We start from the raw sequence: 24,166 nt of genomic DNA, 5'->3' as shown, positions 1-24,166 counted from the left end.
AAGTCACATTGCATTTATAACCTAAGTTTCAGGTGTGTGTCATAAAATCAACATATGCGTACATTTACATTAGGTTCCCTTCTCACTGTAAGTTCAGTTTTATCCTTCACCATATACTTGTCCTCTTTGTTCCAATTTGCTTGTCACTCCTCTCCCTTCTCTTCTGATAACCACTAACTGATCTTACAGTTTAACAGCTTGTTTTTGTTTATTAGATCCTTTCCTTTGTTTTCCCTATATACGACATATGTGTGAAATTATATGCTGTTTGTCTTTCTCCATGTGACTTATTTCAGCAAGCCCTTCTCATACCACCCAGTGCCTTTTATAAGGTACCAGTGATTTCAGTGATGCTAAATCCAGTGGTTAATTCTCAGTCATCATCTTTCTCCAGGTATGAGCTGCATTTGATATAGTTGATTACTCCCTTCTCCTTGTAATACTTTTTTCATCTTGGCTTTCAGAAAGTCTATATTTCCTTCTGCCTCATTAGCCCTTCCTTCATATTATTTTTTTCTGATTCTTTCAAATGGGATGCATAGACATGTTGGAAAGATGGGGGATAGTGAGTGTAATGAAATTTTTATCTATAAAAGTTAACATTGTGCTACTATAGAGGCAATTTAAATTTTTGTTCTGATTTTAAGTATTTAATATTCCTCATAGTTTTCTGTTTGAGATCCTCTTCTTAATCTATCTCTTCTAAGTAATATATTCATGCAGAAAACTTCAGTTATCCTGATAACTCCAAAATGTGTACCCTTTACCTAGGTCTCCCTCTTGTTTATTGTATATTGTGTATTTTTTAGCCATCAACAATAGCTTTCACTTAATAGATACTTAATAAATGTTTCCTTTGTGAGCTGGCTGACAGAATGAATGAAAAAAAACTCTATATAGTTATTTTTTGTGATTCTTTTTAACAAATCAAAGCCAAATACTTTGTATCCCCATGCCGAGCATGTAGTACTTAGTAAATCCTTTCTAAATGACTAATTAAATAAAAATGGATGGATGGGGGCCTCCCTGGTGATGCAAGGGTTAAGATGCAGCATTATGAAGCTCTTGGCAACAACTGCAACTCAAGTTCAATCCCCAGCCAGGGAGCTGACCTACATGGTGCAGCAGACCTCTCCTGGCCCACCCACTGCTCCCCTCAGCATTGTACTTTGTCACTCTGTCTGTTCTGCTCTCCACTGTGTCTGGTGAATCCTCTCACCCACCACACACCACACCTCTGGCCTGTACCCCAGTTCGGTAAGCATAAATAAATAAATCTTAAAAAAAAAATTCCTGAACCCATTTTTAGACTACTATATCATACTGAAATGAGGTGAGTGAGGCAAAGCTCCCAGGTGATTCTGAGTATCAGCTGGTTTTGACAGGTTATAGGAGCCAGAATTGTCTAGAAATCAGCTGAGAATGAGATGTAAACAGAAAAAAGTTTCTGATGTGGAGGGAAAAGGAGCCAGAAATGACATCTGTAAAAAGTGAATTGTATGTAACCTTCGGGATCAGTGGTCATGGTTGTGCTGATTGCCTAAGAACAGGTCATAATGAAAGTGAAGCATGAACAGCTGAGCCATTTTCAAGGCCCCAGAATGAAAAAAGAAGCAGAATAACTGAGCTGGTAACAGCTACCAGAATTCATTCAGAGTAGCAATGTGGTATGGGAAAAGCATTAAAAGAAGTGGTAAAAAAAACAAAGATTAAATTTGAAGTATTGGGAGAAAGATTAGAGAAAAATAGATGCAGTAACTGAGTATTAGCAAGAAGCTATAAAGCAATTATCAGGAGAAGATAACACTTTACTGAAAAAAAAAAAAAAGAGAACATATGCCTTGGAGAGAGTAAATTAAGAGTCTCTGGAAGGATAGTAAACACATAGTAAACACATTGTAAGAGGCTAACATGAAAGAGGCCAAAGAGTGCTTAAGGACAGATTTATTATAGGACTCCAAATCCCAGAGTATTACAAAAGGGGAGAGGTAAAGTAAAGCCTAATTCTTAGAAGTAGATAACAAGGGGAAATAAATAAGGGATTTTAGAAGTCTTAAAGGATAATTAGAATTATATATAAAAATGGATAAAGTATAATTAGGATAAGAGAGCATGTAATTCAAGAAGTAGGGAACATAGGCCCCTCCCTGGGGATGCAGTAGGTTAAAGCACAGTACTATGAAGCTATCCGCAGACACTGCAGCTTGAGTTCGATCCCTGGTCAGGGAGCTGATCCATATACAGTGCAGCAGACCTCTCATGACCCACCCACTGCTCCCCTCAGCATTGTATTTCAGTCAGTCAACCTGTTCTGCTCCCCACTCTGTCTCCAGTGAATCTTCTAACCCCCTGCACCTCTGACCTGCACCCCAGTTCTTATATGCATAAATTAAAAAAAATTTTTTAAGTAGGGAACATAAAAGCCCAGGAATTTATTCATGAAACATTTGTTGGGTATTTATCTGTTTCAGGCAGTATGTCAGATAATGGACATACAGGAACAAATAAGAAGCAGTTCCTGTTCTCATGGGATTTTCATTTCTGACAAAATTAGAGGGTAGAAAGGAAACAGGATGATATTCTTACTGAGACTAGAACCTTATGTGATAAAATAATGTAGTTCTTTTTTTAATTTTATATATGTATTTTTTACATCGTTATTCCTCTTAGGTATAATCCCCATAGAATTTCCATCACCAAGTCATCCATGAATCATCACCCTAATCTTTGTGCTCTTTCCTCCCCTGTTCTGATCCATCTTCTCTCCCCCTTCCCTGCTGAAAGTCCCTGATTTATCTTTTATGTTAGTTTTGTTTTTTCCTGATCCCTTATTTGATTCCCTGCTATTCCTCCTATATGTAAAACCATCCAATATTTTTCTTTTTCTTCAGACTTATTTCACTGAGCATAAGCCCTTCCAGCTCCATCCATGTTGCTGCAAATGGCATGAGTTTATCTTTTTTGACAGCGGAATAGTATCCATTCTGTATATACACCACTTCTTCTTGATCCAATCATCTGTTTTAGGGCAATGTTTTGTTTTTGAAAGGACTCTGGAGCCAGGCAAGGCATTTGAAGATTGTGGGTTTTGAAGGACATGTTGGAATTTCTGTTGGGGTTTAGCTGACTATAGATGTAAATTAGACAAAGGGATGAAGTTGTATTTGTGTGACTGTTTGTGTATTTACACACATCCCTAAAGAAATTTAGAAAGAAAATAATTATTATTATTTTTTTTTTTGCTTATTGTAAATAAGGAAAATTCTCATTGTCTGTCTTCATAGGCCCTTTTTGGTTAATTTTAGACTTCCCCCAAATAACATATGCCTCTTTATTTACTCTCTCCAAAGCATATGTTATTTGGGGGAATGCTGAGGGCAGCAGCGTGAGGGTCAGAAGATGTCTGCGGAGCCAGGTGGGCCACCTCAGGGGCGCAGATCAAACTCATGCTCAAGTGGCTTTAGCTTCTCAGTGCTGTGCTTTTAACCCACTGTGCCACCAGGGTTGGCCCCAATGAGAATTTTTTAAAGATTCATTTTGTTTATTTATGCATACAAGAGCCAGCATGTAGACCAGACGTGTGGGGAGGGGGAAGGGGTAGGTGGTGAGAGGCTTCACCTGAAACAGAATGGGGAGCAGAACAGGAAGACTGACTGAAATATACTGCTTAGGAGAGCAGCAGGCAAGATGAGAGGTCTGGTGCGCCATGTGGATCAGCTCCCAAGCCAGGGACTTATGATGTAGTGGCTGCTGATAGCTTGATAGTTGCTGAGACAACCCCTTGAGCCTCCAGAGAGGCCCAAGAATCTTTTTTATAAAATAAGGATTTAATGCTTTTTAGAGTTTATGTTACCTGTGGAAGAAAAGGAAAGTATTCTAATATTGCCAATTCCCAGAGAGCACATGTATTAAAACGAAATCTTCCCCCCCCCAATCTTGCAGTAGTAAGACTCTAATTTCTCAAAACCTGGGGAGTTGTGGCAGAGTCATTTGGAAGATAGATTCTTGTTGGAATACAGGTTAATACTGAGGAGGAATAATCAGACCAGTAGTCCAGCATCCTCTTAAAGGTGACGAGATGATGGAAGTATTAGAAGTAAGGCTGCTTAGAGCAAGAGATAAAGCTAGAGGGGTTAAAGATTTAAAGAGTCATATATGTGCACAAATGATTAATGAAAGAAATACAAAGATGAAGAAATTGGAGGCAAATATTAAAAGTCAGAAACCAAATGGGAGAAATCATAAATATACTCAAGATGGTGGAAAACATAAAATTAAAGCCAAAATTAAGTCATTGCTTTACATTCTTAGATTGTACAAGAACACAAGGGATTGTCATGGTAGATAAAAATACAATCAAATTTCTTTAAAAGGACAATATTGAATGCTAAAAAAATTCTTTATCAAGCTGTTTTAGAAGCTAGATAAGAGTTTTGGGAATGGGATGTATAATATGGAGAGAAGAGGGATCATATGCCTGCAATATTGTAGTGTCAAAAAAAATGAGTAGCTAATTTAGAGGCAGGCATATAGATTTTAAAAGTGAGCAACATAATAAAATAAAATTACTGCAGAGAAAAGATAACCTCTGGATTTAATGATTGGCCAGTTGGACTCTGAGATCTTTGAGCAAATCCTTGGTACCTATGTTCAAAGGCCCATGGAAAGTGACATAACTAGCATTAACATTAAAATAATGTTAATAGGAAGTAAGAAAAATTGGAAACTGGTTCTTGTTGATAGTATCAAACACTATATGTAAGATTTTTGTGAGAAACCTGCTGGAGAGACTGACAGGATTAACAGAGAACATGAATGCCAAAGGAACAATATTTTGTACAAAAGGTCTGAAAATTTAACTGAAAAATCCTTATATGGAGTTCTCCCTGGTGGTGCAACAGGTTAAAGCACCACATTGTGAAGCCCTCCAAAGCCACTGCAGCGGGAGTTTGATTCCCGGCCAGGGAGCTGACCCACATGGCGTGGCAGACCTCTCCTGATCCACCTGGTGCTCCCCTGAGCAGTGTATTTCAGTAGATCTGCCTGTTCTGCTCCACACTCTATCCCTGGTGAATCCTTCACCCACCACACCTCTGGCCTGTACCCCAGTTCTGTAAACATAAATAAATAAATCTTTTTTTAAAAAAAATCCTTACATGGCAAAGGAATGGAGTCAGAAATAAATTCATTATACTTGGATTAAGAAAATATTTTTATTTAGACAAGCTATGATTTTCTCTTTAATATCATGTGAAATATATAGTTCCAGAGCAGTTACTGAAATATAAAGTCTTTGTATATATAAGCCATTGGGATCAACGTCTCCAATTCTCAATAAAAAAGATTGAATAGAGGCCCTCCCTGGTGGCGCAGTGGGTTAAAGCACAGCACTGAAAAGCTAGGGCCGCTTCCGCATGAGTTCGATTCCCGCCTGCCCAGGAGGTGACCACATGGCGTGGCAGACTTCTCCTGACCCGCCCGCTGCTCCTCTCAGCAGTGTGCTTCATCGATCTGCCTGTTCTGCTCCCCGCTCTGTCTCTGGTGAAGCCTCTCACTGCCCCTGAGCCTCTGGCCTGTACCCCAGTTCTGTATACACAAATAGATGAATCTTTAAAAAAAAAAAAAGATTGAATAGAAAATTAAAGTGGTAAGAATAAAGCTGCTCAGTTCATATGATCCTTTATTGTTTTTTGTAGTCTGTAGGTTAAATTTCTTCTCTGCTACTAATTTTTTAAGTATAAAAAGATATAAAAGAGTTAGTCTAGGCCTAGCATTCAAGAATAGCAATTTCTGGGCCTCCCTGATGGCTTAGGGGTTCAGTCTCAGCACTACCACCTTATCACCACTTCAGCCTATGTTTGATCCTAGCCAGAAAGCTAAATAACAAGGCACAGCACATTCTCCTGTCTTGCCCACTGATCCTCTCAGCTGTGTATTTCAGTAGATCTGCCTGTTCTGCTTCTCACTCTGTCTCTGGTGAATGCTTTAACACACAAACACCCTTTCCTCTACCCTCCTCCCAACCCCAGCACCTCTGACCATTTCTTCTATGCATAAATAAATAAAACCTCAAAAAAATCATGCTATTCTTATTTTTTTAAAAGTTTTGTTTATTTATTTATGCATAGAAGAACTGGGGTGCACAGGTACCAGGGGTGGTGGAGGGGGAGGGCTGGGGCAGTTCATGAGAGGATATACCAGAGACAGAACAGGCGGGATTATTGAAATACACTGCTGAAGGGAGCAGTGGGCCAGACAGAAGAGTATCTGTTGCGCTCCCTGGCCAGGGATCTAATTCTGGCCTCAGTGGCTGGGGCTGAGGTTGATAGTGCTGAGATTTTAACCACTGTACCACCAGGAAGGCCTAAGAATAGCAATTTCTTAAGTTTAAAATGAAGAATACAGAAAAGCTGGAATACTGTCATGAGAATGGGTTTTTAAAAAGCAAGGTAATGTAAATTTGAAAACAAGAATAAAGGATGGTTATGTTCTTTTGAGAGGTAAAAAGAATGCAAAAATAATTGGGTCAGGGAAACAAAGGAGGTGGAAAAGAAAATAAACATAGGCTAATTAGAAGTTATTAGAGATCCTTTTCCATTTCCTAAGCATGATGACTGGATGTTCTTCACACCATTGTGTGAGATGTGTCTTCCTTAACTTTGTTACAACACCCACACATTAACTTTGTTACAACACCCACACATTACCTTTCTGATATGAAGGGAAAGTTATTAGAGATAAATTCTTAGTGGTCAATTGCTCACATAAGTTCTTGGTGTCAGTTATTTCTGCTGCTTCTGCAGTTTTACATCAGTGATCTTCCTGGAAGTTAAATTACCATTTGTATTCTAATGGTCCAAACTATAGCCACTGCCTACTAAAGATCTCTTGAGGAAAATAACCTTAAATTCTACAGGTCCATTTTGAAAAATAATTTCCCTGGCTCTTTATCCTACGTCAAATCTGTTTCTCCTGTGTTTCCGATTATGGAGTGTTTTTGCAATCTTACTTATCCAGTCCTCCTACTTCAGAAATCTAAACATCATTCTTTATGTTTCTTTCTTTCTTTTAAGATTTATTTATTTATGTACACAGAACTGGGGTACAGACCAGAGGTGCAGGGGCAGTGAGAGGCTTCACCAAAGGCAGAGTGGGGAGCAAAACAGGCAGATTGACGAAGTACTGCTGAGGGGAGCAGCAGGCAAGATAGAGGTCTGCTGCACCATGTGGGTCACCTCCCTGGCCAGGGATTGAACTCACGTTGAAGCAGCCAGGGCTAGCTCCCACAGCCTGCACTTTAACATATTGCGCCACTAGGGAGGGCCCTCTAGATGTTTCTTCTTTACTCTTATTAATCAATCAGCATGACTACTTATGATCTTTCTCACATATACTTATCTCTCTGTTCTTATTCTTCCCAGTTTAGTCCAGTGGTTGGCCAATTTTTCTGTAAAGGACCATATAGTAAGTACAGTGGACTTTTTGCAGGCCATATTGTCTTTGCTACTCACAATTCTTGTAGCTCCAAAACTTTTATAGACAGTATATAATGGAATGGGTATGACTGTTTTTCCATAAAACTTTATTTATAGGCACTGAAATTTGAATTTCACATAATTCGAGAAAACATTCTTTTGATTTTCCCTTTTTTTCCCACAGCCATTAAAAAATATAAAACCACCCTTATTTTGCCATTCCTGTTAAAACAGGCAGCAGACCAGATTTGGCTTACAGACCGGTTTGCCTACCCATTTCTTAGACCAACATTTTCTCTCACCTGAAATGCCATAGTAGTCATCTAGTCTCCTACCTGCTCTCCCTTTCTTTAGTCTTGTCTCCATTCTACTCATCACACTGAAGCCAGACTGACTTTTCCTTACCTTGTTTAAATTCCTTTTAAGGTTAACAGTAGTCTATGGAATGTATTACACTCTCTGCAAGGCTTTTTATAATATGAATTGTGCTTATTTTTTCTAGCCATCTATATTTTTCTTACCACTTCCCCCTCTCCTTTTTAGCTGCTTGGAACTACTTATGGTTTCCATATATGCAGTGATTTTTACTTCTAAGTTTTGATACATGCTTTGAATGTCTCCTTACCCTTTCCCTACTGCCATGAGGCTAAACACTACTCTTCCTGCTGAATTTATTTCAGTTGTTATTCTTCAAAGCTTCCAGGACTCTAGGGAAAAAAAGAGAGAGGGACCTAGGCTCCCATGCCTGCTTCAACTAGCACAGTTCTAATTTTATTTGTTACTTGTTTATAGATAAATTTGATTTGAATTTGAAAGTTACTGGCTCTTATTTTGAAAAATAGAATACACCTGGGATGGTGAGCTTACTATGGTCTTTCCCTATCCCATTATTTTTTCTTTGATATCATGTGCTGTTACTTTTCTGGGGTCCTTATATATGTCTCATGCTTTCTTGCTTCTGTGCCTTTTTTGCCCCATTCTCTCTATCTGAAATGTTTTTGCTGCCTATTTAAAGTTTGCCTAGCCTGCAATGCCTAGTTTGATGATCCTATCTGGTACTGAATTTCTGCAGTAATTATGCTACTTTAGAGCTACATTACCTACTAAGTTCTTCAGACTGCTGTCATCTTTTCTAATTGTTTTATATTCTCCCATCAAGAACTTACTTGACAGAGCAAGTTCTTAAAAATCTTAACTGAAAATGACATGGCCATTCTGGAAAATAGTGTGAACATTTCTTTAAAAGCTAATCACTTACCATAGAAGCCAGCAATTTTACTTCTGGACATTTATCCCAAAGGAATAAAAACTAATGTTCACAGCTAAAACTGTACACAGTTTTTCATAGCAGCTTTACTGTAAATAGACCAAAACTAGAAACTACCAGAATGTTTTACAGTAGTTGAATATTCAGACAAATTGAATACATTCGTATCATGGATATCAGCAAAAAAGGGATATACTGTTGATAAACTGAACAATTATGCATTATGCTTAGTGAAAGAAATCTCAAAAGGTCATATACTATATGACTCATTTTATATAGTATTCTTGGAATGGCAAAATTTTAGAGATGGAGAACAAATTAATGATTGCCAGGGTTTAGAAGCAATGGGGTAAAGTGAGATCTTTCTAAGAATGGAATAGTTCTGTATCTTGATTTTGATGGTATTTACATCAATTTATAGATATGACAAAATGACTTAGAATTATACACTCACATTGTAGCAATGTTGGCTTCCTAGTTTTGATGTTGTACTATCGTTATTTAAGATGTACCAACTGGGAGAAATTGAGTGAAATGTCCAAGAGAATTTCTCAGTGCTATCATTATAATTTCCTGTGAATCCAATTCAATATAAAAATTTTAAACTGCTCTTTAGAGATTGAGGTGGTGTTTAATATATTTTTTTTGCCATTCACGGTGCTGTTTCTGAGCAGAATGAATATGACTAGGCCTTTCAAAGTAAAGTTACTCTTGAAATTGACAAGAGAACTCATTTATAGTGATATTTTACTTGCTTTTACAATTAGATAAAACCTTTTTAAGCAAGAACTGAGTCACAGTGTTTCATTGTGTATGAGCCAGTTCATCTAAAACTTTGTTTTCAGTTAAAATTAAGTGGCAAGCCTTAATTTGAATCATATTTTGGTACACTTTTCAGTTCTTAGAGTTTGTGTTATGTTAGCTCATGGGGGATTGTGAGTGATAGCCGTGAGTCCTGTGTAATACCTGTCATGCTATGGTCCCCTGATAAGCATTGATTTTTTTATTTGACATTAATTGATTCAAATAGTCCTTTTTAAATATGACATGAGATTGCTGCTTGTAAGGTTTTAAGAAAGCACTGATCAATATTCAATTGAAACTCCTAAGACTTTTATAGGTTGTCATTATTTTTGTGCAAGTTTAAAGTGAGGGTTGTAAGCCCAGAATTTCTCTAATTCCTTTTGAAAAGAGGTGGGGTATACATAAGTAAAGTTTTTTCTTTTGTATTTACAATCAAGTTAAAAGTGATTATAAGTAAAAGAGTAAATGTGAACAAAACTACATATTTAGTAAAATGAAAACTTAATTTTTTTCAGGTTAAACTACAGAACAACATATCATATCAGATGGCAGATATACATCATTTAAAGGGTAAGAAACTTAATTACACCTTAAATATAAAGGTCATTAATGTCAAAATCCTCAGGAATTAAGAAATAGAGCCAAATAAAATTTTCTCAGTAAAACTTCTCTGCAAAACATTTATCCTTAATTTCCTTGTGGTAGTTAATATTTTCTTGGCTATATAATGATTAAGAGTTGGTTTTTAGTCCCCAGAGTTAATAGATTAAGATTCTAGCATACATTGATTTATTTTGAATAGCTTCCTTTATTCTTACTCATATTACTGCAAGAAAATTTGAAATCAAACTTTTCTAGAAGTAAACACTTAAATTCATTTGACATTAAAATGAGAGAGAGTACTATACATTCCCCTCTGTACTGTTGGAGATAGACCATCCTGCATAATCAACCATGAAGCTGATGTAAAATTCAGTTACTTTCAGAACTCTGCTGTGGTGGCCTGGAGCAGCCACTCTAGATACAGGATATCTTTGTGTTCAGTGGAAAGTAAATTGCAATATAGGAAATTTTGTTTTTCCTTTTGTTTTCTGCTCTTGTTTTTAACCCCCCTTTCAAGTCTTTGACCACTTACAGTACTAATTGATTCTCTACTTTAAAATCCTTTCCCTGTACTAAAAGATAAAAGAATCAGATATTTTACTGAGAGTGAAACTCACCCACACTGATGTTTTGTATACCTTTATCAATAGTATTTTAAGCCTTTTAGCTCCACATAAGAAATTAAAACTTAATTTCCTGAAAAAGGAACTTAAAATGTTGCTAGTGAAAAGTTTTGTTGGGAGGCAGGGAAGCCATCCCAAATGTTGAAACCATACTAAATCTCAGGTTCACTTTGAAGGAAAATTTAAGACTTTTTTACTTAGGTTATTTTATTGTGTAGGGAAAAGAAACCTAACAGAGTTCTAAAGATCACTAATTAAGGTCCTTTCCCTAGTAGCTGCTGTGCTAGGTGGTCCTGGTTTTTGGTTTTCTTATATTTGTTTATTTTTATTTACAGTAACTTTCAATTCTAGAACCTTTCCTGCCTGAGCACAGATTAACTGCTAATTCCATCCTTTAGCTACAAGTAAAATTAATGCCCGTTGCTTATAAAATCACCACCCATAGCATGGACTAGAACTTCTGTTACCTCTAGTTCTGTGAATTTTAGGAGATGGGGGGTCAGGTGCAAGCTGAATGTGTTATTCAGGGTTTCCTGCCTTCAGATTTGTTACTTTTATCTAAGGTGAGGTGATAGGTGAAAAACTATGAAGATCAACCATGTTTACATATTGGAGTATTAATAGAGTACAAAGAGAAATTTAAAATGTGTCTTGAACTCATAGAAAGGTAGTATGGGGCAGTGTGGGGTAAGGGAATGTTAAATGAATATATTTTGGGGATTTAATAAACAGTGTGGTGATTATAATTACCAACCCTGTATTATACTTGAAAGTTGTAGGTATTAAATATTCTTTGGTGAAATAACATACTATTGTAGAGGTATAAACCTGGTACCCTAAGGCACAAACTGTAGTATAAAATATCACCTCAAATATAACATTTAAAAAGAACTATAAATTCTTTCCTTTTGTTAAAATGATAGTCTTAGAACTCTTATTAAAGGATAGCAAAATTTTTTTCTGCATCCTTTGTGAAATCTATTAAAATATTAGAGACTGTATTTCACTAGAACATTTTGCTGTGCTCTGTGTTGACTTTTACAATATCCTTAATTTATTTTATTTTTTTTAAGATTTATTTATTTGTGCATAATGAACTGGGGTATAAACCAGAGCTACAAGGCCAATGAGAGAATTTATTTGTGCATAACGAACTGGGGTATAAGCCAGAGCTACAGGGCCAATGAGAGAATTCATCAGAGACATAGTAGGAAACAAAACAGGCGTATTGATGAAGAGCAATGGGTGAGTCAGGAGAAGTCCGCTGGCCATGTGGGTCACCTCCATGGGCAAGGATCGAACTCATGCTGCAATGGCTACAGCTAGCTTCACAGTGCTGCGCTTTAACCTGTTGCGCCACCAAGGAGGGCCCTAATACCCTTAATTTGAAAAAAATAAAAGAACAAAAAATGTTCCTCAAAAACAAATTACTGCTCATTATGGTAATTTTCTTACCAAAAAAAAAAAAGAAATGCTAGTTATGTGAGATGATGATGAATGCTACACTGTCGATCATTTAATGTATGTGTGTATTATATAACCAACTTGTACACATTAACCTTATATAGTATGATATGTGGCTTGAATATATGATGGTGATTTTTTAACTATTCACATTTAATGCTTTTCATATCTGGCTATTATACAATAGCCAGATATGATACAAATGTTCATGTGATTTAATTTTTTTTATTTATTGTCATTGTTAGTTATGATTCCACAATAAAATTTATATGAAGTACAGAAAAAAAGAATGTGCTCAGAATCCTATCACTAAACATAATTACTAATAGCAATTTTACTGGATACTATTATATTATAAATATATGGATACATATATTTTTAAAACATTTATTCCAAAAAGTTTTGGATGCTTTTAAAGTAATATGACTAATTCTATAATTTTTTCATGAAAGTAGATATTATGTATAGTTATAATATTGGTACATTATGGTTAGGTATGTTTTAATTTTAATAGATGCTGCTTATATAGTATAAACTTCTGCTTCCATTTGTAAAAACTAGGAATTTCTTAGCTGTACTTTTATTTAACTGCTAATGCTGTTAGCTAATTTTTTAATCATCTATCCAAAAAAATGACATTTACTCTTCTGGGCATTTCTTTTATTTGTAGAGTCAGATACTGAGGGAGCATCTTAGAAAATGTGGGCCAATGATCATGAATAAAAAATCACAAAAGAGCAGCTGGTCCAGCTTTCAATTTACTGTCCAGCTTGGACATTCATGCTTTTCATTCCAACTAATACAATTGTTATCCCTAGTCAAGAAGTTATGACTTTGAAAATTGAATTTTAGTATAAGTAGGCCTAGCATCAGTAGAAGTAGTACAAATGATATTTAAAGTGATTGACACCTAAATTGAGAGTCAAACATTTAAAATGAAGAGAAAACCTTGAATTCTGTGTCCACAGCCAGCATATCTAAAAAGTATGATTTTCCCCGTGTTTACATAAAGTAGATAGGTTTAAAGAGATAGTTTTTTGTACTGTCTCCATTATATATTTTTACATAATGTGAAAAGATGTGTAATTTTCTATATTTCTGGTTAATATCACTATGTAGTTTTCAAATTAAATTTTATTGCCCATGAATGTGTTATAAAAAACAATCAAATGTGGTATTATAGAATTAACTAATTAACAGTATGAGTAAATAATTTGAAAATAAATATGATTTTTAAAAATTTCATAAATTCCAGATAGGAAGCATTAGAGTAAACTTTATTCCTTTGGTTCTTGTTGAATAGAGCAACTTGCTGAGCTTCGTCAGGAGTTTCTTCGACAAGAAGATCAGCTTCAGGACTATAGGAAAAACAATACTTACCTTGTGAAGAGGTTAGAATATGAGAGGTAAGATGATACATGGCAACAAATATTTATGACTCTGGAACTTGGAAAATTCACTTCTTCCTTTCTGGCTTAATTCCTTCTTTATTGTCTTTCTACACCTTTTTGAGATTCATACGCTATTTCTTTTTAATCTCAAACACCATGGAAATATTTAATACAACACATTCAATCTACCCTTCTATTAGAGTTTAGTATGAGACAGAAAATCTTACAAGAACTGAGCTTTATCAAGTTAGATGTGGCAAAAATGAGAAGAGATTCTGTGGTTCTTTTTAAAGAGCATCCAGAAGATAACTGGCTGTAGGATATGTCCCAGAAGAGAAGGATTAAATGCTAGCTGTTTGTCCTGCACATTTTAGTTCCCTTGTTTACTCTTTCATAATTTAGTTAGTGATGAGGTCAGGGTATCTCTTAGGGACCTGTCTATTAATCATTCTTTTAAAATTTTTTATCATATCTCTATCTGTAATTTTTTGTAAAAGGTATATTTTAGCTCCATGTACCAAAAATTTTAAGTATTTTCCACATTTTAAAGCACTATTGTTTTTAATTTTTTAATTTTTTTTTTCTTGAGGTAACATTGGTTACAACACTGTTTGTGATTCAGAGGCATAGGAATACATCTTAGATGCCTCACTGCACCACACCCATCACCAAGGCCTCCTCAGGATCCTACATGAGCTCATTGTACTCCCTCTCTTCTGTTTTACCCTCACTCCATCTGGTAACCTCAATTCCAGTCAGATTACTAGGGATTGTTGGTTTGATTTTGTCTGACCCTTTGTTTTGTTTATTTTTCATGTAAGTGAAACCACCTGGTATTTTATTTTTCATTTAAGTGAAACCACCTGCTATTTTCTTTGTCCAGTTCCATTCATGTTGTCACAAGTAGCAAGAGTATATCTTTTTTTATATAGCTGAATAATATTCCACTGTGTATAATACCACATTTTCTAATCTACTCTTCTGTCCTTATGCAGTTAGATTGTTTCCATAACTTGGCCATTGTAATGAGTGCTGCAGTGAATATAGGAGTGCATATTTCCCTTCAAATTAGTGTTTTCGCTTTCTTTAGTAGGTACTTAAGAATGGAATTACTAGATCATATGGTAGTTCTACAATTAATATTTTGAGAAACCTTCATACCGTTTTCCATAGGAGCTGGACCTACCAGCAGTGTTTGAGGGCTCCACATCTGCACCAACACTTGATTTTCTGGTTTTTCTGTTACAGACCATCTTCATTGTTGTAAGATAATCTCATTGTGTTTTTGAATTGCATTTCCCTAATGATATGTGATAATGAGCATTTTTTCATATACTTGTTGGTTATCCATATGTCTTCCTTTGAGAAGTATCTATTTAGCTTGCTTCTATCACTAAAAATACTGTATTTTAACCTAAGATATTTAATGCTTTCCCAAATATCTATAGGATCAAACATGTAACAAATTTAGAGGTAATATATTATTCCATCTTATTAATGTAACAAAGCTTGTTTAATCTTTCCTAGTAGCAATACCACTGAAGTTTACCTCTCTATTTATATTGTTAAATAAAGAATTCCTGAGACACAATATTTTATTAGTTTTGTTGCTCTCAAAACACCTATGAAAGATTGTTTTCTGAAATAATGAATGATGAATTTATAATATGTAATATTATATAGCCCCACCAACATTGACTTTTTATAATTGTAATTTAATGTTCCTTGTATAAGACTAAGAAACCTAGCTTTCCTTTTAATGATGAAAGGTAACATTTTCTGTGTATTTCTTCATTAATAGCTTCATCTTGCATGAATTTGTATCTTTTGACTAGTTGTCAAGTGCAAATTCATGTTCCTTACCTGTTTTGTTCCTTTACACTTCCTCCTGATGCTTCCATTCTGTCTTCTTTATTCTTCTTTTGCTGCTCTTTACATGATTTAGGCTTTTATAATTATTTTTAAAGTACTAGTGGATGAAATGTTTGCTGTTACCTTTTATCAACTCATACTGGTAGCTTTTTTCCATCTATTACTGTATATTGCTCTCATAGTTTTCTTTTGTTATTTTTGTAGTGAGGTTTTGGAAGAAGTCTTTTTTTTTTTTTTAGGTTAAGGTTAACAAAGGACTTTGGATAATTTATAGTTTTCTGCATACTGATCTATCACTACCCTCTATTGCAAGGGAAATTGAGAATCTATTCATAGAGAATGTCTTTTTACATGTACACAAAACATCTGTGAAAATAAGAAAAAGGACTTTTTTCTTTTCATTTTTCCCTTACCACACTCACTTATATACTCTTGCCCCTTTGCCCTCTTCCCTCCTTGTTAATCTTAGAAGCCTCATTTTATTTATGAGTGTTTGCTAGTTTTATAAAAAGTTTGTTTTGGGCCCTCCCTGGTGGCGCAGCGGGTTAAAGCACTGCACTGAGAAACTAAAGCCACTTCCGCATGAGTTCGATTCCCGCCTGCCCCGGAGGTGACCACATGGCGTGGCAGACCTCTCCTGACCCGCCCGCTGCTCCCCTCAGCAGTGTACTTCGTCAATCTGCCTGTTCTGCACCCCACTCTATCTCTGGTGAAGCCTTTCACCGCCCCTGAACCTCTGGCCTGTACCCCAGTTCTGTATGTACAAATAAATAAATCTAAAAAAAAAAAAAAAAAGTTTGTTTTGTCAGATTTCTCACTCTAAATGTCCAGCATTTGTTTTTGTCATTCTGACTTTCCTTACTATATATAATTCTCTTGAATTTCTTCTATTTCATTGTAAATAATATCATTTCATCTTTCCTTATGGCTGGATAGTATCCCATTGCATATCTCTATCACATCTTCTTGACAGTCCTCTAAAGTGGGCATATAGGTTGTTTTCATAGCCTAGCTATTGTAAATAGTATATCAGGAAACATTGTTGAGCATATAGTTTGTTTTTTTTTTTTTTGAAAGATTTATTTATTTGTGCATACAGAACTGGGGTACAGGCCAGAGGCTCAGGGGCGGTGAGAGGCTTCAACAGAGACAGAGTGGGGAACAGAACAGGCAGATCAATGAAGTACACTGCTGAGGGGAGCAGCGGGCGGGTCAGGAGAGGTCTGCCACACCATGTGGTCACCTCCGGGGCAGGGGAATTGAACTCATGCTGAAGTGGCTTTAGATTCTCAGTGCTGTGCTTTAACCCACTGCACCACCAGGGAGGGCCCTGAGCATATAGTTTTTGGATTAATAGTTTCATTCTTCAGATGGATGCCTAAGAGTGCAATTGCTGGGTCAAATGCTGTTTTCATTTTCAGTTTTTTTTTTTTTTTTAGGCAAATCCAGATTGCTTTCTATAATGGCTATATCAGTTTACATTCCCACAAGCAGTAAAATAGCATCCCTCTTTCTCTACATTCTTGTCAACATTTGTTAGGGGTATTTTTTAATATGTGCCATTCTCATGAGTGTGAGATGGTATTTTATTGTGATTTTAACCTGTACCTCTCTTACTGGGAGTGATGAGAAACATTTTCCATGTATCTGTTGGCCTTCTGGATATCCTTTTTTGATGATGTTTAGATCTACTGCCCACTTAATAATTAGGCTGCTTATTTTTTTTTATTGTTGAATTCTATTAGATTTTAATATATCTTGGGTACTTATTCCTCATCAATTATGTAATGTGTAAATATTTTCTCCCATTCGGTATGATGTCTTTTTAATCTACTTACATTTTCTTTTGCTCTGTTATAGCTTTTCCACTTGAGATAATCCCACTTGTTTGTTTTGTTTTTATTTCCTTGCCATAGGGGTCAAATCTCCGAAGACAATTTTATCATTGAGATCATGGTCAATATTTTTTTCCTTTGTGTTTTTTTTATTGAGTTGTTATATCTAGATATTTAGTCCATTGTCTTTGGTTTTGGGTTTTTCTTTTTTTATGTTTTCCTTAGGATTCATTTCCAGTATCTTATTTAATTCTATTGAATTTTGTTTGAAGGTGCTGCTGAGGTCGTTATATGATGAGTATTTGTGTGAGCTGTTTTGGAAAGTTTGACCTCAAGTTCATTTTGATGGGTCACATTGTTATTCTTCTCCTCAATATTACATAAGTTAGGTGATTGTTAGCTCTATGCTTATTGTTCCCTTGCCGTTAAAATGACCCCTTTAGTACTTCTTTGATATCTGGTTTCTTGTTGATCAATTCTTTTAGATTTTGCTTTTTCTTTTTTAAGATCTATTTATTTATGCATACAAGAACTGGAGTACAGGCCAGAAGTGTGGGGGCCATGAGAGTATTCATCAGAGACAGAGTGGGGAACAAACAGGCAGGCTGATTGAAATACACTGCTGTGGGGAGCAGCGGGTGAGTCAGGAGAGGTCATCCACACCATGTGGGTCACCTCCCCAGCTGGCTGGGAATCGAACTAGTGCTGCAGTGGCTGCAGATAACTTTGTAGTGCTGCGCTTTAACTGTTAAGCCAGCAGGGAGGGCTCAGTCACAGTATTTTTTTTAGGTCCGTTAATTCTAGTAGTAACAGTCTCATATTTTCTTGGTCTTTTTTCTTTTCCTGTTTTACATCATTTTTACTTTTAGTTCAGTAAGTGTTGTTTGGAGCATTACCGGGCCCTCCTGGTGGTACAACAGGTTTAAAGCCAGCACCATGAATCTTGTGGCAGCTGCTTCAGTGCGAGTTCCATCCCCGGCCAGGAAGGTGACCCACATGGCGTGGATGGCCTCTCCTGACTCACCCGCTGCTCCCCTTAACAGTGTACTTCTTAGATCTGTCTGTTCTGCTTCCCACTCTGCCTCTGGTAAATCCTGTCACCGCTCCTACACCTGGAGCCTGTACTCCAGTTCTGTATGCATAAGTAAATAAATCCTTTAAAAAAAAAGAAGCAGCAGCAGCATTATCTTGAATTCCTCTTCAGACATATTCTGCAGTTCTGATGGTTTGAGACTTCTCTTGGAGTGTTTTGCTCCAGAGTTTGTGATATCTTTTTCTGTCTCTTCATTTTTAGTTTTTATAGTCTATAGTAGGGATAAATATTCAGGTTGTCATTTTGGCATCTATTCAGGTGACCAGAAATGGGTAACAGGTAGGAGGACCCGAGACAATAGGACAATGAAGGGTCATCTCCAGGGATTACCAGGGATTCAGGTTTCCTACTGTGCTCTGGGTATCAGAGTGGTGTGGTAGGAACTTCAGTTTTCTCTTCATCTAGACCAACTCCTCAACCTAAATATTTTCATATAGCTTTATACCAACTTCATCCTCTAGGCTATGCTTGAGCACTAGGAATAGCACTAGACATGGACTGCAGTTGAGACAAAGCTGGGTTATGTTCTGTTTGCTTTTCCAGTGCTGAGCCTTATCCTACTATACTTGCTTCTATTGTTAAGATTCAGGTGCTTAAATTCTGGCTAGTCTAATTGTTTAGTTGTCTGGAGTAGAGGAAACAGTTGGCAGGTGATTACAATATCACTGCTTCAGGCAGTTAGTAATAGCCTCTTTTATGAGGAAACACTGGTGATCTGACCTGGCTCGTCCAGCTGGTTGGCTCTCCATCTGTTCTATAGTGGGAATCTCAGATTCAAACTAGATATTAATACTCTACACCTCTGTTCCTATAATTCTCCAGACTGCATCCTCTGTCCTGGATGCCAGCTCTCTGTACCCCCTTATCCAATGCAGTGCCAGGACAACAAAGTTCCTGATGTGGGCCTGTGCCCCTGAGTCAATAACTATATGAGGGCTCAGCATGACAACCACTCCCTCCTCTTATGAACTGACTGCCTCATGTCCCCACAAACAGTTCAATTAAAGGTTTTCCTGGGCCTCTGTTGGCACAAGGTGTTAAGTCTCAGTACTATGAAGCTATCAGCAGTAACTGCAGCATGAGTTTGATCCCCAGCCAGGGAGCAAACCCACATGGCGCAGTAGACTTCTCCTGTCTTACTTGCTGCTCCCCTCAGCAGTGTGTTTCAGTTCTGCCCGCGTATTCTGATGAATCTTTTCACCTTCCCCTCCCCACCCTCCTGCACCTCTGACCTACACAGCAGCTCTTATATGCATAAATTAAAAATAAACTTTAAAAATCTTTAAAAAAAGTTTTTGGTGCCTCCTTGTTGGTTCAAGGGGTTAAAACATAGCACTATGAAGCTTTCTGCAGCCACTACAGCATGAGCTTAATGCCTGGCCAGGGAGGTGACACACCTTCTCTTTAAAAAATTAAAAAATGTTTTCCTACCCCTGCTCCCCATCAGTGGCTCCTTTTGTATGTTGTAGTCATCTCTGTCCTTCAGGGGCTTTTAACTTTGTTTTGCTGCAGTTTAGTTGTGATTCTGTGGAGAAGGTAAGTCTTCCTTCTGCTGCCATCTTGCTGGATTCTAGCAGTTTTCTTTGCCTAAAAGTTTTTCTCTTTTGTGATTGATGTTCACTTTGACAACTTTTTTTTATAAATGCTGTTTATAAAAATGATGGAAAAATAATTGTTTTTATCCTTCTGATTTGTTTTTTTATTTAACCTTACTAGCAATCTTTATCCTCTGTTAAAGGTTCAAATACTTTAAGAATTTTTGCAATCCATTTTTGTATGTCTGCCCTTTATTCTTCCCTGCCCACTCTTTTATTAACAGAATGCTTTACCTTTATAAATGTATGTCAGTTTCTAGATGACTTTAAGTATAACAGTCTAAAAGGATGCCTTTATAATTTAGCTTTCAGTGTGGACAGCAGATCAAGGAATTAAGAGCACAACATGAAGAAAATATTAAAAAGTTAGCAGACCAGTTTTTGCAGGAGCAAAAGGTAAATTTAAAAAAGTACTTCAACTGAAATATATTCTTGTTATGAATATTATAATTTAGATATTAAAATATGTATTTATTGCCATTACAATTGTATTTTAAGTATTGTAGGCTGCTTAATTCTAAAAATTACTTGCAGTGACTTTATAGCTGAAAAGTCAGACTTTTGCAAAAATATAACCTCAATTCTTAAAGTTACTTTTGAGCTGAATATCTCTTATCTGACTTTTAAAAATAACTTAATTGTTAATGTATTTCTAAGACTGTAAAGGGGATAACATTTTACTAAAAAAAATCACTTTCTTCCTAGTTTATACTTTTGAGAAATAGATAAAATTGAGAATCTTTCCTCCTGTCATCAGTATTTGTTATTCTGAATTTCTTTTGTAAAACACAGAAATGAGATAGCAGCTCATAGCTATTTCTTATTCATATTTGGGGGGAGGGTTACTACTTATATTATTTAGTAATAATTTTAGTAGTTTATCCAGTTTCTCTTGACACGTATATACCTTGTAGAAATGGAGGAAATTATCTGAATATAATGTCATTAGCACATGATTCAGTTTTTTTATACCTTGTAGTCTTACCTGCTTAGGCATGGTTTTGTATAAAATATTGTGATTTAGAGGAAAAATAAGTTGAATAGTAAAAATTATTTTGATCTTTGATCTTTAATTCTTCATCTGAAGAACTAAAAGTTAAGGATACTTTATTTTCATTCTTAACTATTTAACTACCTTACAACATGATATTAAATTTCTTTTCTATTTCATTTTTTGAATCTACAAAGTAGAAAAGCTACTGCCTTGCTTCAGTTTACCTTGAAAAGAGATGTGAGGATGGATAACTAAGACATGAAAGGCCTCGGTGAGATACCATAGCGGAGGAGAGGCACTGAGGGCAGCCAGAAATATTATTTAGATGTTAGACAGAGGAATATAGTGGAACATAGAGGGAGCGAGGGTGTGGTGGGAAGAGAGGTTGCTGCTGCAATTGTGTTTTTACAAGCCCGGTTTATGAATATAGGATTAATTTTCTATCTTCTCTCCCAAGGAGAACAACATAGTCTCAAAGAATGACTTTATAACTTAGTTTTCAGTGTGGACAACTCTTCTTTCTATACTAGGATTTATTTATTTATTTATTTAGGGGGGAATTATTTATATTTTTAATTATCACCCTCTCCATTTTTCTTGCCCCATTAGCTTACCCTAAATGTTACATATATCAGAAATGCTTATTGAACTGCAGAACTCCTTTATAGAGTAACATACCAGCCTTTTACCCTCTGACTACTATATCTTTTGTTTTTGGAGTGGGTGACCCAAACAAGTTTGTCTTCCTATATTTTTCAGTTATTTAATTTTTATTGAGGTGGCACTGGTGTACAAATATGACTACAATCTTCAGATTTCTAAAATACGTTGGGTCTGTGAAATTTGAGTTGTTTTTTCACAGGAAGAAAAACCTTAGTGTTAGCTGTAAGAAAGAAACCTCAGTTGTATTCTAGGATTTCATTTTTAACTGAGCACATGCCTATCTTAGAAATTCCTCTGGAGAAGGAGTCAGCAAACTAAATCCAATTCCTGCCTATTTTTGTACTGTGTATAAGTAAAGACTCACTATTACAATTGAATGTGGTGAAAATCAGAAGAATATTTTATATGAGAAAATTGTAAGAAACTCAGATCTTAGTGTCTATAAATTTAATTTTATTAGAACATAGCCTTACTCATTTATTTACTGCTTTTATGCTATAAAAGAAGAAAAATGATACAGACCAGAGGAGACTTAAATGCTATATAGTATGCTGAATTGGATCCTGGAACAAAGAACTTAATGGAAATACTGGTGAAATCTAAATAAAGCCTGGAGTTTAGTTAATATAGGCTAATGTTGGTCTTATAAATGCCCTATGATGTGTAATTTGTTAACACGAGGGAAACTGCATGAGGTTAATTACTTTTCTGTAAATCTAAAATTATTTCAGAAAAATATATTATTTCAGTTTATTTAAAAACAACTAGATGGGCCCCTTAGCAAATCACCAATGTGGTGTAGAAAGTCATTTTATTAAAAATATATAACATTGTCCACTCACAAAGGTGCTGTTAGCATAGTACAAGAAGCACAAGAGGGATCACAGCTTCATTAACTATTTTAAGTGAAATACTGTTTTTGAACAGTAGTCTGTTGATTTTTTTTTTTTTAGGGCAAAGCCAGCTTTTCTTTTGCACATTTTTCCATCTCAATTGTAATCCCCGCGGGTTTCCCATCACCAAATCACCCCTGTGCCACTACCATAGTCTCGTGCATTTCTCTCCCTTCCCCCCCACCTTTTGATCCCATTCCCCACTCCACCCCCACAAAATGTCTCTGGTATATGGTTGTTCATTATTTTTGTTATTTTCTCGCCTGGTCCATTATACTCCTGCTATGAGTGAAACCATCCGGTATTTTTCTTTCTCTTTCTGGCTTATCTCACTAAGCATGATCTTTTCCAGCTCCATCCAAGTTGCTGCAAAAGACATGCGTTTCTCTTTTTTGGTTGCTGAGTAATACTCCATTGTATATATGTACCACATCTTTCTAATCCAGTCATCTACTTTTGGGCATTTGGGCTGCTTCCATGTTTTTCCAATTGTAAATAAAGCAGCAATAAACATGGGGGTACAAGGATCTTTTTCAATCAGTGTTTTTGTGTCTTTTGGGTAGATACCTAGGAGTGGGATTCCTGGATCATAGGGAAGCTCCATGTTTAGCAGTTTGAGGAACCTCCAAACAGTTTCCATAGTGGTTGTACTAGTTTGCATTCCCACCAGCAGTGCAGGAGAGTTCCTTTTTCTCCACATCCTCGCCAACAATTGTTGTTGCTAGTTGTTTGAAGATGTGCCATTCTCACATGGGTGAGGTGGTATCTCATTGTGGTTTTAATTTGTATCTCCCTTATTATGAGTGATGTTGAACATTGTCCATTCACAAAGGTGCTGTTAGCACAGTACAAGAAGCACAAGAGGGATCACAGCTTCATTAACTATTTTAAGTGAAATACTGTTTTTGAACAGTAGTCTGTTGACTTTTAATTTTTGTTTTGTCCGTATCTACGTAACAGTGGAGCACTATAGAAAATAGCCTTATGATACAATATGTAAAGAAAATGCAGAGTGCTGGAAGGCTCTTCAGGTTGTATACCTCATGGATTTTCTCTCCCTTGGTCTTCATATTGACATGTTAAAAAAGTTCAGACATTTCTCTCATTAACAGTTAAGCCCTCAGAACTAGCTGTGGTGCACCAACTTCCTATAAAACGTGGGTATGAGAAAGACTGTGGATTGAAGCCCTTTTCTTTAATTCCTTAGCTTTGTGACCTGACTCAAGCTACATAAGTCTTCTTTAATCCTCAGTTTTATTTGATTTCCCTAAAATTGTGCATTTCTCTCCATGAAGGATAGATTTGAAAGTAATTTGTAAAATGTGATGCACATTGCAAATATTTTGTTATTTTATTTGCCAGGTATACTTGAATACCAATACCTGGTTGTTGAAGTTGCCTTTCTTTTCCATTGTGACAAATTTTAAATTTTGGCTTGTTTTTCTAGATTTCTTACAGATTTCTAGTTCTGTTGTCTTTATAACATTACTAAAACTATATTCATAGTGCTTTAGAGTTCACAAGGTATTTATGTATGTATAAAATATCAAGTAGAAGGGCCTATGTGGTAACCTGAACCTATACTTGACTCCTT

General features: G+C 36.1%; 1 protein-coding gene across 2 annotated transcripts in view; it reads left to right on the top strand.

Annotated features, from left to right (window-relative positions):
• Positions 1-24,166, top strand: part of CASC4 (cancer susceptibility candidate 4) — a 70,988-nt gene that overhangs the window by 18,718 nt on the left and 28,104 nt on the right. For both annotated transcript variants that reach the window (XM_012728773.1, XM_012728772.1), the window contains exons 2-4: positions 10,062-10,116; positions 13,540-13,642; positions 20,328-20,418. In XM_012728773.1, the coding sequence (XP_012584227.1) occupies positions 10,062-10,116; positions 13,540-13,642; positions 20,328-20,418 (249 nt within the window). The remainder of the gene's footprint in view (positions 1-10,061; positions 10,117-13,539; positions 13,643-20,327; positions 20,419-24,166) is intronic.

The sequence above is a fragment of the Condylura cristata genome, unplaced genomic scaffold (assembly GCF_000260355.1).
Source record: "Condylura cristata isolate star-nosed mole 26May11 unplaced genomic scaffold, ConCri1.0 scaffold00023, whole genome shotgun sequence".
Classification (NCBI taxonomy): Eukaryota; Metazoa; Chordata; class Mammalia; order Eulipotyphla; family Talpidae; genus Condylura; species Condylura cristata.
The sequence above is the reverse complement of the archived record's forward strand: the minus strand, read 5'-3'. Positions and strand labels throughout refer to the sequence as shown.